The sequence below is a fragment of the Myotis yumanensis genome, unplaced genomic scaffold (genome assembly GCF_028538775.1).
Source record: "Myotis yumanensis isolate MYYU_CA2020_CCGP unplaced genomic scaffold, mMyoYum1.0.hap1 SCAF_5, whole genome shotgun sequence".
NCBI lineage: Eukaryota > Metazoa > Chordata > Mammalia > Chiroptera > Vespertilionidae > Myotis > Myotis yumanensis.
Window position 1 is genome coordinate 49,826,280 of NW_027223756.1, and position 17,638 is coordinate 49,843,917.

The 17,638-nt window shown below is 37.8% G+C and overlaps 1 protein-coding gene across 7 annotated transcripts in view; it reads right to left on the reverse strand.

The window, feature by feature from the left end:
- INPP4B (inositol polyphosphate-4-phosphatase type II B) overlaps positions 1-17,638 on the reverse strand; it is a 593,476-nt gene that overhangs the window by 176,030 nt on the left and 399,808 nt on the right. For all 7 annotated transcript variants that reach the window (XM_070415225.1, XM_070415230.1, XM_070415224.1 and 4 more), the window contains one exon: positions 86-197. In XM_070415225.1, the coding sequence (XP_070271326.1) occupies positions 86-197 (112 nt within the window). The remainder of the gene's footprint in view (positions 1-85; positions 198-17,638) is intronic.

Here is a 17,638-nt window from a genome sequence, read left to right on the forward strand (position 1 = left end):
CCCACAGAGGTGTTGGTGATTCAGACATCTGGTGAAGATGATCCTTTCTAATTTAATTTGTGCAATGAGCTGGCGGAGACCCTACCTTTTGTCCCTGCACATCTGCCGTGATGTGGTCGGCTTCCCCATCCTCAATCTCCCCCATCTTCACGACACTGACTTCTATGGTGCCAACAACTTTGCCACCATCTGAAGTTCTGCAACCAAACATAAATGACATGGAAAGGTAAGAATCTTCTCTCTCCTTAAATTACAGTAATCCCCCCTTACCTGTGGTTTCTCTTGTTGTGGCTTCAGTTACCCTGCTATCAACTGTGGTCCAAAAATATTAAATAGAAAAGTCCCAGAAATAAACAATTCATAAGTTTGAAAAATGCACACTGTTCTGAGTAGCAAGACAAAATCTCGCTGAGTCCTGCTCCGTCCTGCCCAGGACCTGAATCATCCCTTTGTCCAGCCTCCCCATGCAGTACATGCAATATAATAAGGTATTTTGAAAGAGAAAGACCACATTCATATAACTTTTACTACAATATACTGTTATGATTGTTCTATTTTATTATCAGTGTTATTCATCTCTTACTGCGACTACTTATAAGTTAAACTGTATCATAGCTATGTATGTAGAAGAAAAAACAGGAGTACAGTATACATAGGGTGCGGTACTATCCACAGTTTCAGGCATCCACGGGGGATCTTGAAATGCATCCCCCTTGGATAAGGGAGGGCTATGTCCATACATATCTGTTTCTGGAAACCACGAACATTGCTATTTACTTCAATGGTTTTAATTAAACAAATCTGCTTAAACCACAGCAAAGCGTGTTAATGTTGGTGTTGTTTTTAATTTCAAAAGAAAATGAACCATGAATTTGCAAGGTAAGTACATGGATTGTCAAAACTGACTGCATGAAGGTGAAAGCCCCTCCAGGCTGGCAGGAGTGGCCTCAGCATCATGGGTCAGGGCCCTGTTTGGCAGCCTCCACACCTCTGCAACAGCAGAAGCCACAGCCCCTCTGCACCAATTACATGGGATACTGTGTACATCTATTACAGAAAACACAGCTGAGTGAAATGGAAAAGACAACACACATCCCTATATTCCTCTATGACTGGGCCATTGGCTACAAAATTTGATTTTGTATCATTTTTCTTTCTAAGAGATCAGGTAAAGAAGGTTCTCTGCTAGCAAACATAAGGAAGTTAAGAAACATGCAGAGCAGAATTTAATCATAGAGATTGGTTAGTACAACTTATTATTTTTTCAGCTAAAAAACCTGAGACTCAAAAAGATGGAAAGACTCGCCCAAGGTAACAAAGCGGCAAAACTGAAAACTCAGGTTTCTTTTTCAAATGTTGGTCACTGAGCAACTAACTCTTCTCTATTTAATGATGGCGATATTAAGATTTCCATCATCATTATTGTCTCAAACATGCACATGTTACGGTTGACAATAATAATGAAAGCTAAAAATAAAACGAACAACCACCATCTTTTAAGATTCTCTAATTTCTTTCTCTAAACAAGAAAATATCCAGAATAAATGATGCCATCATACCATGGAAATGCTGTCACAAGTAATGGATAGTTCTCCCTTTAACCTTCTTGGGAAATAGGTAACAAATCACCCCATAGTTATGATGTGTTGCTATAACTTCTAAGACTAACAAATAGTAATCACATGACACTTGGTTTTCTTTATATAGTCATGTTCTTTTCATACTGTCTTTCTTTCAACCAATTCCTTCTACATATCACTACTTTATTGTGAGAGGTGTCAGAGAAGAGAAAATTAATTAAAGGAATTTACCAAAATGCTAATTAAAATAATGACTAAGTTAATTAACAATTATGTTATGAGATAATTAATTATGCTTTTCAGAAAACTGAAATAGAAAATTCTGGTGAACATATATAGCTAGTTTTACAATGTAATAAAATAAAGATTATGTACATAAAAAGTTATTTACTTGTTAAATAGCATATTAAGATTTCATATTAAAATATAAAAATGCAATTTTTAAGTCACTGTAAATCATAACATTGACTCAATTATTTAAAATTAATATATAAAATGTAATCATTCATCACAAAGAAGATGTGTATGTGGAAGACAGTATAATCTTTTTAGTGAAAAACTATATTAGCTTCAATTCTGGGATGGTTATAAATAATTCATTATACCATTTTCCAGTTGAAAATGACATAATAACTTGTCATAAGTTATGATATGACAAAGCTCTGTGCAATTTTTCAGTACCTGATAGTAAAACAGTTTATTAACAAGAACCTTCATTGGCACTACCCGTAATTATTTTTCTAAAATATCTGCATACTTTCTTCCTCTAATCTGATCATTAATAACAATTAAACATACCTGTTTCTTCTTATGATAATTGTATAAAAATTTGTGCATGAACAAAACTTATATATAACATTCTAATTTTTTCCTTGAACTAAACCAAGGGATGCACATAATGCTTTGAAACAGAAGGCAGATGTTCCACAGCCTATCCCAGGACTGCGTGATAAACCAATATATGCCATAATGGTTAAAAGTGTGAGCTCAGGAATTTGAGCTAGCTGCTAGCTGCATGACTGTGGGCAAGGGGCTTAGCTATACAACACTTCCTTGTAAAATGGAGATGATGATAACGTTGTATAAGGATTACATTGACATGATTTTTGTAAAGTGCTCAACACAATGCCTTATACAAGATAAGTGCTTCTTCCTTCTCCCCCACCTCTTTATCCTGGTAGCAGAAGTGGCAACAGCAACATAATTATTATTGCCATTAATGTATTATATGATATTTAATTTTATTATCTCCAGAAATATTTTATTAAAATTGGCATTAAAGATTATAGAAAAAGATTATAGGATCTTATGAATTTCAACAGTGATTATGTACTCACTAGAGCTAGAAAGCCTTAGTAATAAAAGATGTTCTAAAGCTTACATTCCTAACAGTGAAAAAAGCACAAGTTTATAAATAATTACAATGACAGCAAGCATTTCAAAGAGCCAAAGCAGATGACTGAGCAATGTCCTGTGGGAGTAAGCTTCTGAACTGTATTTCTATCTGTTTCCTTTGAAAAAGTATCTGGCTATTTTTTCAATAATTTTTATGCCTCTGGGTTTCCTACTTCTATTTATCTACTAAGGCTTCTACTTATTCCCAGAGCAAACTTAAAGCAAGGGGCTTGGTTAATCTAGCGACACTAGAGGGATTGTAGAATCAACCTCCAACTGAACCATTTTGTTTAGAAGACTCAAAATATACTAAAGGATGCCTCTTCATTTGAGATTTGTGGGAGACAGAATGGGGAATCCAGGTTATAAACTAAAGAATTGAAGCCAATGAACTGGCAGTTAAAATACAGAACAGTTCATTATTCATTCCGTATCAATTTACCAGACCCAGCATATGGATATTCAACACTTCGCTCTAATCAGGAGAATCACGATTGAAATATCTATTCCCTTTATCCAAAGGCTGTTTCAAAGATCATTTAGTAGAAATTTAGGAAAAATTTATATTCTTAAACTCTCAATTATGCTTTCAACCCATCAGGTTGGGGAGGCTAGTGATAATTGCTTAGCCATTATTCATCACAAAAATTCTACTGAGTTGTCTGTAATGGAAATTCATCATATCTGTATGAAAGACATACGGAAGAGAGTTCTGGACTTGGAAGCAAGAAACCCAAGCACTATTTCCAGCTCAGCTGCTAATTAGCTCTGTGACGAAGGACACATCACTTAAATTACCTGGATTTTAGTTTCCTTTGAGGCCAAAAAAAGAGTCAGTTTCTAATAGCTGTTCTATAATATCAGCAATAATTACTAATCATCCACTAATCACTCCTGTGGTTTCATAATATTATTCTATCATAGGTACCATAGGCCATCATAGGCTGGTGCAACCTTGGGGAAAATCTGAGACACATTCTAACCTATCGTGCTCACTCCTACCTTCCTGTCCAAACTTTCCCCCCAAAAAAGTACATGATAAACCTGGGAAGAAACTCAAAACTTATAGTCCAATAAAAGAGCTATTTTTTCTTATTTTATCCAGTGTATACATTTTTTTTTCTGGCATTATGTTATTTTTACAAGGATACAAATTTGACTTAGCCAAGAAACACTTTTCAAAAACTTATATGGCAATAAAAACAGGCTGTAGTAAGAAATAACTATCTCAATCTATGTGAAGGGGGAAAAAAAACACTATGCCATTTCAGTCTATTGCCAGGTCATTACCACTAGTTAATGCAGAGAGCTGTACAAGAAATAAAAGATGGGATAGTCCATGGCTGCTAAAGTATTTCCATCACAACGCTGAGTTCCTATTTGTTTCAGCAGATACACTTAAATATTTAATCACGCCAACAAGATGGAAGACAACAAAGAGGAAAATTTCAGCAACACAAATCTATACTCCCTTCTCACTTAGGTTTTCAGCATGCATAAAACATTCGTGATTAAGGCTCTTTAAAATCTGCCTTTAAAATAACTCCCCTAATGCTTCCTAATGACACATTCTATTTCCTATGCGGAAACACACAAACATTTTTACAAGATTGAAAAATGGGTGATGGGGACAGTCTTCTAACAAAGGACAATTTCATGACATTCTTCCTCTAAGCTTCTTCACCACCTACGTTATACCTTTCCTAGTAGAGCAAAAAGAAAAAAAAAACAAACCTACCACTGGAAATGTGAAACAGTAACATGTAAATAATTCCTCTACTATGGAAATGCCACAGAGATACAAACCAACAGGTGGCTTTGTAAATATCCAGGGAAAACCCATCATTAGCACTGTCAGTCTTTGTGAATAGAAAGTAAGCCTGGTGCTATGCACGGACTCTTCAGCTGTGAGATGTGCCTAGCATTTAAACCACTTAGACAAGTAACTGGGAAACGAAGTTCTCACCTGGACAGGAAAATAAACAAAGGCCATAAGTAAACAAAGTGAGTACCCCGAGATGATCTTCCTGGTGAATTTATTTACCTGACAGCGCTAGATTTACTGAGGGCTCACAGAAGTGAGAGTTCTATTTAAGTAGGTATAACTAAACATACCTCGATCCTGGCTGAAATTCAGAAATGTAAGAAGCCATATAATACTTTCAAACTAGAACTCAAATAAAATGTTTTAGTAGTTCTAACTATTAGAACTTACACACTTGGTTTAGTCCAGGGGTTCTCAAACTACGGCCCGCGGGCCACATGCAAATACAAATATTGTATTTGTTCCTGTTTTGTTTTTTTACTTCAAAATAAGGTATGTGCAGTGTGCGTAGGGATTTGTTCATAGTTTTTTTAAAAACTATAGTCCGGCCCTCCAACGGTCTGAGGGACAGTGAACTGGCCCCCTGTTTAAAAAGTTTGAGGAGCCCTGATTTAGTCCTTAGTCTCCCCCCCTTGTTTTGTTTTGTTTTTCTCTTTTCTCATTACAAACTGGCCTTTAGAAATTACATCCATTATTATGGGATTCAACTATCTCTTCTATAAGACTCTACCACAATTCTATATTCCCTACTCTGTCCTGATTTCCTGATTTAGAACTCAAGTTTCCTTTTGTCCTGACATCATTATTTCACACTCTGTAAGTTTGAAATCTATCATTTCCTTTCCTTAAACCCAACTCACATCAACAGCCATAGCATTCTCCAAAGACCAAGAACCACAGACCAGTCCACCTCTACTTTTGCTTTGATCTGCCCCTTCCTTCCAAGAAGTTACCCCATCCTGTCCATAAAGTTTCTTCCGTGTGGTCCTCTCCAATGGCAACATCCTAATTAGATTAATCACCTCCGTTATGTTACACCTGGAGAACCTACCTCCCATCTACAGGCATCTTTCTCTTCTATTTCATTCATATCAGGTTTTCTTCTTAAAGCCTTGTTGTCACTATTTTATTTCCTTTCCTGTGTTAAAAGTTCTTAGATATTTCTCAATGCCAATCCAGAGAATCTGAAGTATAGCCTATCTTCTAAGACCTTATATCAGGACTTGTCAAGGGGTATGGATATCTCAGTATCTTTGGTTCAAATTGGTTCATATCATCACACACCATGAAATAGCAGAGTGTGCTTTAGTGGAAAGTGCAGTCAGCATTAACAAAGTTCTCAGTCATGGTGTTGGCTCTTTGCAGTAAAGAGCTATGTGACCATGAGCAGGCAACTCGGACTCTATAAAATTTTCCAAATTATACATATGAAGACCATAAACATCCTACTTATCTCAGATTTATGTGACCAAAAATAAAATCTTAAATTTAAATATAAAAATGCGTTAGAAGTCCTATGGTTACACAGTGTGGGCCATGGAGCTTCAAGAACACAACATGAGTAGGTTGACGATGTTTTTCAGACTAATTGGCTTGTAGAGTTCTCTTCACTGCTAAATACTGCTAAATTCCCTCTATAAAACTAGTTACGGCAAATATTTCCCTCCTTGTGACTCTATTTGGAAACTTCTTGTTTTAATGTTAAATGTGAAATACAAACCATCTCCTTGAATGTAAGAAATATATTGCTATATAAAAAAACGACCACAAAATTCAGTAACTGAAAGCCACACCATTTGTTATCTCACAGTTTCTACAGATCAGATGTCTAGGCCAGGTCCTTTACTCAGGATCTCACATGCCTAAAATTTATGTCAGCTAAGCTGCATTCTCATATGTTCTCATATGTTAGATCTAGAAAATAATCTTTTTCCCAGCTCTTTCAAATGTTGTTGGTAGAATTCATTTCCTTATGGCTGAGGTATGTCTCTTTATTCCCCCTAGTTATCAGCTGGGATGACACTCAGCCCTAGAGGCCACCCTCAGGTTCTTACCATGTGGCCCTCTCCATAGGCAGCTCACCAGATGGCAGTTTGCTTTTTCAAGGTCAGCAGGATAATGACTCTCTCTAGTTTTCTAAGAGGGTGTCAGTCTGATATCTCAGATACCCAGTGAAGAATGTGTTTTAAGGAGGGAGTGATCCACTGGGCAGATATGCTAAGAAAGAGGAGCATGGGTAATTTTCCATTGGAATCAACAATATGGAAGCCATTCATTCCTGATCATGACAAGAGCTTTTAGGTGAAGTACTAGGGATGAAAACCTGATGAGAATGGGTTCAAAAGACAATCCTACTGGAGAGCATTATGCTAAGTGAAATAAGCAGTCAGAGAAAGATAAATATCACATCATCTCACTCATTTATGGAATATAATGAACAACATAAACTGATGGACAAAGACAGATCCAGAGACAGAGAAGCATTGATCAGACCGTCAAACCTCAGAGGGAAGGTAAAGGAGGGTGGAGGTAAGGGGGAGGGATCGACCAGAAAACTTGTATGCATGCATATAGGCCTAACCAATGGACACAGACACCAGGGGGGTAAGGGCATGAGTGGGGGTTGGGGGGCAATGGGGGATAAGGACACATATGTAATACCTTAATCAATAAATAAAAAAATAAAAAGCCTTTTAAAGAAAAAAAAAAGATAATCATAGGAGTCACCGTAGAGACAGCTCATAAAATGATTCTTCTATGAAGAAGAGCAGGGAAATGGAGTATAAGTTAGAAGGCAATGTGAAAGATTTGGCAGCATTTTTTAATGCTACTAGACATGATCTAGTACAGAGGAAATAATTATAATACAAAAGTAAAAGGGGATAATTGTTGGAGTAATGTCTTGGATAGGTGAGAAAGGATGCTATCTAAAAGATGAGTAGAGGGGTTGACTTTAGACATGCAGCAGAGTTCATCAACAGTAAAGAAGGAAGGCAAAGTAGATGCTGGTAAGGTGGTAAATAAAGTGTGAGAAATTGTCAAATTCCTCTTCTCAGTGAAACAGAAACCATATAAATCCACTGAGAATGAGGAAGAGGGGAGATATTTGGAGGTTCTTGGAACAAGGAGGTATGAAATAATGGTTTAAAAGTTGGGAGGGCAAATGGACCAGGGGAATCTAGTAGGACTATAAAATAGTAGTAAAAGCACCCAGGAAGTTAGTGGTCATGATCCCTAATGAAACCTAGAAGCATGGAAGTTGGGCTATCCTAGCACACTTGAACAAAATGTTGGATTTAAGCACTGTTTTTGTTGTTGTAGCTTTTATTTTTATTTTATCCATCCATCCATCCATCCATCCATCCATCCATCAAAACATCCATCCATCCATCCTTGAGGGTGTTTACAAGGAAATTGTTTTGTTATTTCTCAGTGATGGACCATGCAACCTCAACTATGTAAGAAAATTCTGGATATGGGGGAAGAATCTGTGAAGAGTGAAGACATGACTTTAGATCAATGACTTGATGTAGTCAAGGAGCAACTAGGAAGATACTGGAAAGATCTGAGATGGAAATCAGAAAATAGAATACAGCACTTAAAATTAAGACTCTGGAGGGGTGGAATTAATGGCAAAATCTAGGGAATGACCATGGAGTGGGTTGTGAAGGAGGGTTGAGAAAATCCTGAAAACCTAATGAACTGAAAAGATCATCTACATGGCTATGGAATCACAACATGTGTAAGAGGAGCAGTGCTGAAGAGGGACACAGTGAATTGCAAGTTAAAATCCTCAACAAATGGTGACATCTTTAGGTCATATCCAAAATGAGAGAAACCAATGGTATATTGGAGATTGTGAGCCTCAATCCTGGAGAGCTTTCAGAGGATGCTCATCCTACACCAGGTAGCCACTTAGCAGAGCTGTCAGGGAGAGAGAGCCAGCTCCCAGTTAAATAAAGAATAATGACCAAGGGGAGGGGAAGGGGCTGAAGAGGCACCTCAGGTATCAGAATAGAGTTGGGAAGCAGAGGCCACCAGGAACAGAGTAAGAACTAGACAAACAGGGAAAATGATGGGTGGATGAAGGATATCTGCACAGGGACCCAAGAATGAGTAAAGGTTATTGACACAAGAAGGAAATTCAGTTTAGCTAGGCAAAATAAGCAAGGGCAGACAGGGTAGCACTAATTTTAAAATATTACAAAACCTGAAATTTCCCATTCTCTGATTTTAACTTGTTTTGTAACATCGTCTTGACACTGCATTACCAAATCCTCTGGTAATTATTTCAGAGTTCAAAATGTGACTGATTCACAGTTAAAGCAGTGCAGATAGAACAACAAAGGTTCCTACAGAAATTTTTGTTCTAAGGAAGGAAAATAAGTAAAGCAAAGTGCAAGACACACTGTTACATAGAAATTACATACTGTTCTTATTCATGCTAAACAGAATCTGAAGGTCAACAGGAATGAGTCAAATGCCATGTGCCAGTTTTTCAATATAAAGTATATGGGAAAGCAATACTTTTTATCCAAAAATCTCCCTTTTAAAGCATTATTTTTAAACTTTTTATTATAAGAGAGCATATCTATTAATAATTGAAAGATGTTTATCACATCTCTAAAAAAAATCCATGTAAGAAAAATAATGGGTGTGGGTATTCAGTAGGCTGAGGTTCTCAAAGAAAGTAGAAAGAGTAAAAATGAAGTCACAGGATTAAAATTTTCAATGCAACAGAGATTTCTCTATATCCTTTTATAAATTTTTAAGAACTGAATTGAAGTTAGTATTCCAAATGAAAGTTTCACTAACTTGAAACAACTCTGGATGTAGCTATTTTCTCCTTCATTCTAAGATAAACTCCTGAGAACTCAGTATCAAAATTGGATAAAATCTGAGAAAGCTTGAGCAGAAAGTAATCTTAAGTATCATCCAATTCATTTTGTACAAACTGAGGCCCTGAGAGGTTAAGTGAAAGGTTCAAGGCCACCTCTCAAGTCATTAGCAGTGATGGAATTTGTCCAAGAACATTAGCAATCAGAAGGCTATGTCTGACTTTTTTAAAATTTATTTCTGAAAATCAAAATATGAAACGGTAATTTATTTATCTATTTATTTTTAGCTTCCTGGTCAATAAGTAGTAAGGTTACCCACAGCTTCTGTCCGAATTGGCTACAAATCAGGTTCTCATGATCTTCTTGGATTTGATCATTTGCTAGAACCCTTCACAGAACTCAGAAAAGTACTTATTTCACCAGTTTATTACATTATAAAGGATATCATAAAGGGTATAACCAGATGAAAAGACTCATAAGGTCCTGAGTGAAGGAGCTTCTGTGCCGTGGAGTTGACATGGACCATTCTGCCAGAACATGAAGGTGTTCACCAACCCAGAAGCTATTGGAACACAGTACTTTTGACATTTTTCTGGAGGGTTGCTCACATAGGCATGATCGATCATTCACTCAATTTCCAGCTCCTCTCCACTTCAGGGAGGTTAGGTGTGGAGCTGAAAGTTCCAAGCTTCTAATTATGTCTTGGTCTTTCTGGTGGCCAACTGGCATCCAGGAGCCCAACTGTCTCTTACTCAGAAGATAAGGTAGCTCAGAAAGCAGTTTCTTAAGAGTTTTGGAGTGGGCTGTTGGGAGCTGAACTAAACCAACACACGTTGATGAAATTTTTTTCAGAATAGGACAATAAACATATTGACCAATATTGAAGAACAACAACAAAAATCTACTTCCTGGAATCATATGTCTAGTTAATGCTAGAATTTGGACCACAATCCTAAGCAGTCATGCGACTTGGTTTCCAGTCCTAGTTAATCCAGTAGGCAATCTACATGGCCATCCTACAACCTGCACTTAAACTTCATGAATCAGCGTTATGTACTGATTATTAATATGCATGGCTCAAACAGAAGGAGAAACTCTTGCCCAGAATGGGTAATCATGAGCACTTTGAAATGTTACTTGTTCGATTCTCGGCCTCTCCTCTAGCCTAAGAGTTGCCCAGGGTTCTATTTTCAGATTAGTTCCAGAAGAAAACTCTCCTGATACTTGGAAATTCACTAGCCTTTCTTTTTGACTCCATATCTCTGTATCTGTAGGAAAGACATTAGGTGGAACATTTGAAACACTTTCACTGAGGAATGAACCTGTAGGTGTAAGAAAGGAAAAACCACTGTCCAGAAAATATATATATTCCTATTATTTATTTACCTTAGCTCTGAAACTCAACGAATATTGGACTGCTTCATTTTATGTCCATGACTAGCATTTTTGAACTCAAAGAATTTATAAAAACAATATTTGAGGAAGAGAAGCAATTTCATAATAAATATTTAAAACCAGTCACACATATTTTTATTCTTTTCCCCTCACTGGAGCTTCATATATCCTTTATTATCTCAATATATTTTTCAAATGAACTTGGCAGGAAAGATAGTGTCACTCAGTCCTTCAAGGACAGGAGGGTTTTGAGGAAAGCAGAGATGGCATGAAAGAAAAAATGGGGAGTAAACTATTTTCTATTAAAGTATGAAGGGATCCGTTCCTTAAAAGCTGTGATATGATCCCATAATTTAAGTTCACCTCAGTGATTAATTTCATTAGTAGGCAGAAGGGAAATTTTAAGCAAAGTAATTAACTCCTGGTGACAGTTATGAAACTTCGCTTCCTCCAATATCACAATCACAGGCTTATCCTTAAAGTACTTTAAAGGCTCTGTCATTTGGTCATAGAAGCAGTTCATTTCTACTAGTCTTAGAAATGAGGCTCGACAGCTAGAAAATTTAGTGCTAGTTGGCAGAACAAACAAACAAACCCAAGGATCCTTAGAAACTGTCTCTCTTAATATTGTATAAATCCCTGGAAAAACTTCAATTTGATTCTAGATAAGAGATACATAATTCCCTCTATACATCATTTCTAAATTGAAGATTGAAACTTTTAATCTTGTTTTGAATTAGAGAAACTGCATCAATATTGGGGAGGATAAAAATAAAATAAAATTTATGTTATCTGCCATGACTTCAATGGAGGGATGAGTATTAAACCAAGTTTATCATGGCACTTTAAATTTGTTTTTAACAATAGTAAGTTTTAATGGAATGTGTTTGTTTATTTTCCAATTTATATATGTGAACATCAGAAAGATGTAACATTTAAAATATATATATATGTATATACATATATAATATATACTAATATATATATATACACACACTAAAGGCCTGGTGCACGGGATTCATGCACTGGTGGGGGGCATGGCCTGCGGGGATCAGCCCGCAGTGGGAGCACCGCTCATCCTGGTCAGCCCAGCGGCAATCCCACTGTGGGAGCGCACTGACCACCAGGGGGCAGCTGCAGCATGAGTGCACGTCATAGTGCACTTCATAGCGACTGGTTGGTCGTTCTGGTTGTTCCACTGTTCAGTCACTGGGCTTTTATTATATAGGATATATGCAAATTTAGTCATTTCATTTGCTATTGTAATAAGTAACGTAATATAGCCTCAGTAGCACTTAGGTCAGGTCCAATTTAACCTGCCTTCAATCATTTCAGTTAATTTTAAAAGCTTTCTATGCAAGATAGTAAAATTGTCCCATAATATAACAAAGTCATCAGTGCCACACAATGTTATAAAGAAGAATCCTTAGTTACCTAATTATCTATTGAATTCTAATAAGCTTAAGTATTTTCATCAAGAGACCCAGTGGATCACCCATAATAAAGCTGGGCCCATTGCTAGAAACAACCCCTCCCTGCCTTGTAACACAGCCTTGAGAAAAACAGTTTGTTTATATTGATGCAAAATGTAATAATGTGAAGTAAAATAAACTTGCCTATTCCTGTTTATCTCTATTATTTTATCTTTGATCCCATCCTTCTCTTCTGCCTTGTTAAAATCGTTTATCATATTATTTTTGTGTTTTCCATTTCCTTATCTCCCATTCACAAAGTAGTCTTCTTTCTTTTCCTGACTCCATTCCTTATCTTAATGAAGTCCTATCGCAAAGAATCTCTTTCAACCACACTTTTACCATGAGACAGCCATGCTGTGACGCGGAACCAGAGAGATCAGTGCATTTCATTTAATGGTTAGGGTAGAAAATCATGGGGTAGAGCATCCCTATAGAGCAGCGGTTCTCAACTTGTGGGTCGTGACCCCTTTGGGGGTTGAACTAAGACCATCGGAAAACACATATATAATTACATATTGTTTACAGTAGCAAAATTACAGTTATGAAGAAGCAACGAAAATAATTTTATGGTTGGGGGTCACCACAACATGAGGAACTGTATTAAAGGGTCACGGCATTAGGAAGGTTGAGAACCACTGCTATAGAGGAAATGCATCGTCAAGGGGCAGGTCACTTTCTATATATTCTGAGGCATGACATCTCCAGCACAGCTCACTCATATATATTAGGAACTGACAATGTGTCGATGGAAAAGCAAAGTCAAACCTCACTGGGAACACAGTTAAAAAATTATGGCCTTCTAGGGATCATTAGCCTCTGTTAGCTGGAGCAGGAATGACTAGCTTTGACCTGCTTCTTCTGGCACCCACTCCCAAGCCTGATGACAGAGGCATGGTCCTTTGGTGACTGAGGAGCTGATGTAAGCCATCGTGGGGGATGGCGACCCGGCCTTGTCACTGACATGCTTGGAGAGACTGGTCTCTCAGTTTTTAATGATAGTACTTTTGGAGAACACCAGGGTCTTCTGGATGTGCTTGTTCCCTGGCAAGGGGTATCACAAATGGAGGAAAAATAATCGAAAGGCAGCGTGGGCAAGAAGCGAAGTTGCAACACTGACACACAGACAAACAATGCTGTGCTCTCTTGCTGCCCCAAGTCGATTCTGGGCTCAGAGAAACACAGGGACTCTGACTGCACATTTAGAGAATGCAAAGTGCAGGGAAGTCACTATAAACCAGGGAGGAAGTGGCAGGAAGTGGTGAGTAGTGTCGAGAGCAATGTGTGTGGCTTAGATGAAGCTGAAAAGCAGAGGTACTGTTTTGTATATCTTGGCCAAGGTTTTTGCATATGTTCATGTTCACATTCTTGCTTATTTGGGGGTGAGGGGAAAGTAGGAAGGAATATAAAGTTTAAAATAGGAGAAGAACATGACCAGATAAGGATCTCCTATTATTAAAATTATTAACATCAGCCCGGCTGGCGTGGCTCAGTGGTTGAGCGTCGACCTAAGAACCAGGAGGTCACGGTTCGATTCTTGGTTAGGGCACATGCCCAGGTTGTGGGCTCGATCCCCAGTGGGGGGCGTGTAGGAGGCAGCAGATCAGTGATTCTCTCTCATCATTAATGTTTCTATCTCTCTCTTCCTCTCCCTTCCTCTCTGAAATCACTAAAAATATATATATTTTTAAAAAAATTATTAACATCAAAGGATGAGTTAAAAATTATGATTCTTAGTTTAACCCAGGAAGAAAAAGCACCAAAAGGCAGAGCTTTCAGGGGAAGAGCTGAGCTCCATTTGGGACAGTTACATTATTAGGTGATTTGTGAAAATAAGTGTGTATCCACTTATGGAAGCTTAAAAAAATCTGTCAATGGACATAAAAGATTGAGCATGTCTTTTGTCCCTCTTTTTCCATATGTTTTGTACAAAGTTCACAAGATGATGTCTATATAAACCATGGCATGAATGGAATGTAAAATGCCACACTGTTGGCAATGCCTGTGGATCTGTGATGGGGAATGAGAGAAACAGTTGAGTTACAGCATGTGGATATGGGCATGGTGTGTGGGAGAGAAAGTAGCGTGCGTAAGAGCGAGTATTCATTTGGGTGAAGGCTACATGTTCTTGGTTTAAACCAGCATTTTCTAAATTACGTAGCTGTGTTTCCTGGGACACCGTGTCTGCTAAGCTGTGAACAAAGAAAGCTTCTTGTGTTCAGATTAGTTTTGGAAAAGCTGCAGGTGACACCTGCCCTCTGAGAGTCCCAATGGGCCAACAGGATTCATTAAGGCTCTGAGAAGTCCTGCAGCAAGGAAAACCACCTCACTTTTCTAAAATATAGCATTTTCAAAATTATTTGACCATAAAACTTCTTCATTCAATAAACATATACATATAACTGAAGGATACCAGTGTTCCAAAAAAAAAACCTGTTTGGAAAAGCTGCTATAAATGTGTCCAGAGCAGCAGAAACACAGGGTGATAATAATGAAAGTGACTTTGGTAAATGTGGGTGAATCCAATACAAAAGTTTCTGGTCAAACATAATTCCTTGCAGGCCTAATCATTCCTGAAAATTATCTTCAAAGCTAAATTAGCTCTCAAACTTCCTGGGCAGGTAGGTATTTGTATACAGCTATTAACTGGATGTGATTTGCATTTTAAAAGAGGGAAGATTTCAGGCTTTGCTATTCAAATGTAGTGGCTGTTGAAGTACTCTAGTATGTGCTATCCCTCCAGTGACTGAAAACTCTACTTTGCAATCTGACAAATACCATGTCTTTTGAATAATGCAAACTAAGAAAGTGCTCTTTGGTTTCTGTGGTCAGACCTACATAAAAATGGATTAGGAACATAAAGACAAATGCAGACTACTTAATTGTAGAACCATATAAATGATAAATGAAAGACAGTCTAGTTGAATGAAATAAAAATAATAAAAATGATGATAATAATTTTAACAACAGGAAATGACCATGATGAACACCTTGCTTTGCATCAGATACCATTTCAGGTACACAACATTGGTTGTGTACAATCTATCTAACCCTCACCTGAACACACACACACACACACACACACACACAGCCTGAGGCTAGAGAACTAATCAATCAAAGAAAGGAACATAAAAAATTATAGCTAGCATTTATTGGGCACTTACTATGTGTTGGGCACAACTGTAAACATTTTACATTAATAATTCATGTGAGCCTAACAACAACTCTGTGAGGAGAGCACCACCGTTGCCTGCATTTCAAAGATGGGAACACAGTCTCAGAGCAATCAGCCATCCTGCTGAGCAACAGAACCGGGGGTTTGGTCTCTGGGCTGTTTCCAAATAATGTGCTCTTCCCACTTTTCTACTGTCTTAATCTGAAAATATCTATGCACTCTGCATTCTCTGATTTTATGACAAATCAATGTAACTGGAACAGTTATGACAAAGTGCTCATGTAGAGACTTTTGATCATTTTAAGCAATTGGGTCCCTAAAGGACATTATCACAGTTACTTTAATAAACGAATAAAATCAGTTTTAGAAGCCAATGCCCCTACTTCTATGCTCCCTTCATTCTCCCAGTCCACTCCTGAGAGGTGTTACTTGAATTGACTTCTGTCGGCTGCTTTTGGTGTATTCAGCAATAAAATGCATCAGTAAACTCTAAAAGCAGCTGACACTCTGTGATGCATTTATGAATTTCTGTCCTGAGTTCAGTGCTATATTGCTAACGTATTAAGTCAAACAAATTTGATTTTTTCCCAACTCTATTGGGATGCTGCCTGTTTCAGCCAAACACACTGCTCTCCGTAGGCCTCTTGCTGGCATCTGCACCTAAGAAGTCAAGTCTCATGTCACAGCCATTGAAGCCGGAATTCAGGTTTCAGGTAAGTATCCATTCCTCAGGGAATAGAAATGGTATGTCCAGACCGAAGGTTAAACCAACTCCTCAGCCACTGACCAATTTGGAGAATTGTAGATGTCAAACTAAACAAGAAACAAGGAAAACAACCTCTATAGAGCATGTTTCACTAGTGCAAGGAAGTGCATAGCTCATGATTACATTTATTAATTACCCAGAATCACCCCGGGAGGGAGGTCATTACCACGTCTATTAGCAGACATTAAAGAGTAGATAAGCCTGGGGAGACACAGTTGTTGACAAAGCTGGGACTTGAACCAAAGTCTGGTATGAAAATCTGTTGTCCTGTTAATTACATTCTTTCCTGAGAATAAAAAGGAGGAAAGATTTATTGTTGGACAAATTAGCTGCTTTCAAATGTGATCACAGAGAAGAAGCTGGAGACTTGTTTTACTTAACACCGTGAAAGAGAGCTGGGACTACGGCAGGGCAATCAAACTTAGGATAAAATAAGAATACTTTTCTAACACGGACCTGTTTGAAAACGGAAAAGATGCATGGCTTCCCGAGTTTGAGTCCCCGCCACTAAATGTGTCCGAGAAGAACCTGCAGTGCCAAGGTCTCTTCTGGGCTCTACAATCACTGAATCCTAAGATTCTAAGCAGAATGTCTCTTCTCTAGGAAATCCTTGCTATGAGAATCCTTCTCTCCCCTCTCCATGTTCCCATCCCATCCCAGCTGAGTGACCTTAGCAAATCCAACTGCTGTTCCTCAGCGTGCTGAGGAGTGAAACAGAAATAATACCACCTTCCAGGCAAGGTTATTAAAAGATCAAATTGGACAAGTTGTTGGAAATGCTAACCCCTCATAAAGCTCAAATAGTGTTAGTTACCTCTTCCCACAGGTCTATGAGGTCAAAGTCAGTGTCAGAATCAGAGGATCCATTCTGGGAGAGCTTCAGTCGCACCAAAAGCACAGGGAAGGAAGCACTCCAGGACGCGAGGTCTCCCCTTAGACATGTCTGGATCAATCATGAGTGTGCATTTGCTACTGACTTGTCTGTGTTTCTGCTTGTTCATGCCCAAGAAAATAATGCAGTGTTCTTATGCATACTTTCAGGCTTTCTGATGTGCATTTCTTAATAAATTCTACATAAAAGCATCAATTAACTTAGCTTTTTATATGCCACTCACATCCTCTAACTTTTCCATTGATGCATTTAATAAAGTATAATACTATTCTGTTTTATAATTAATCATGAATATTCTCT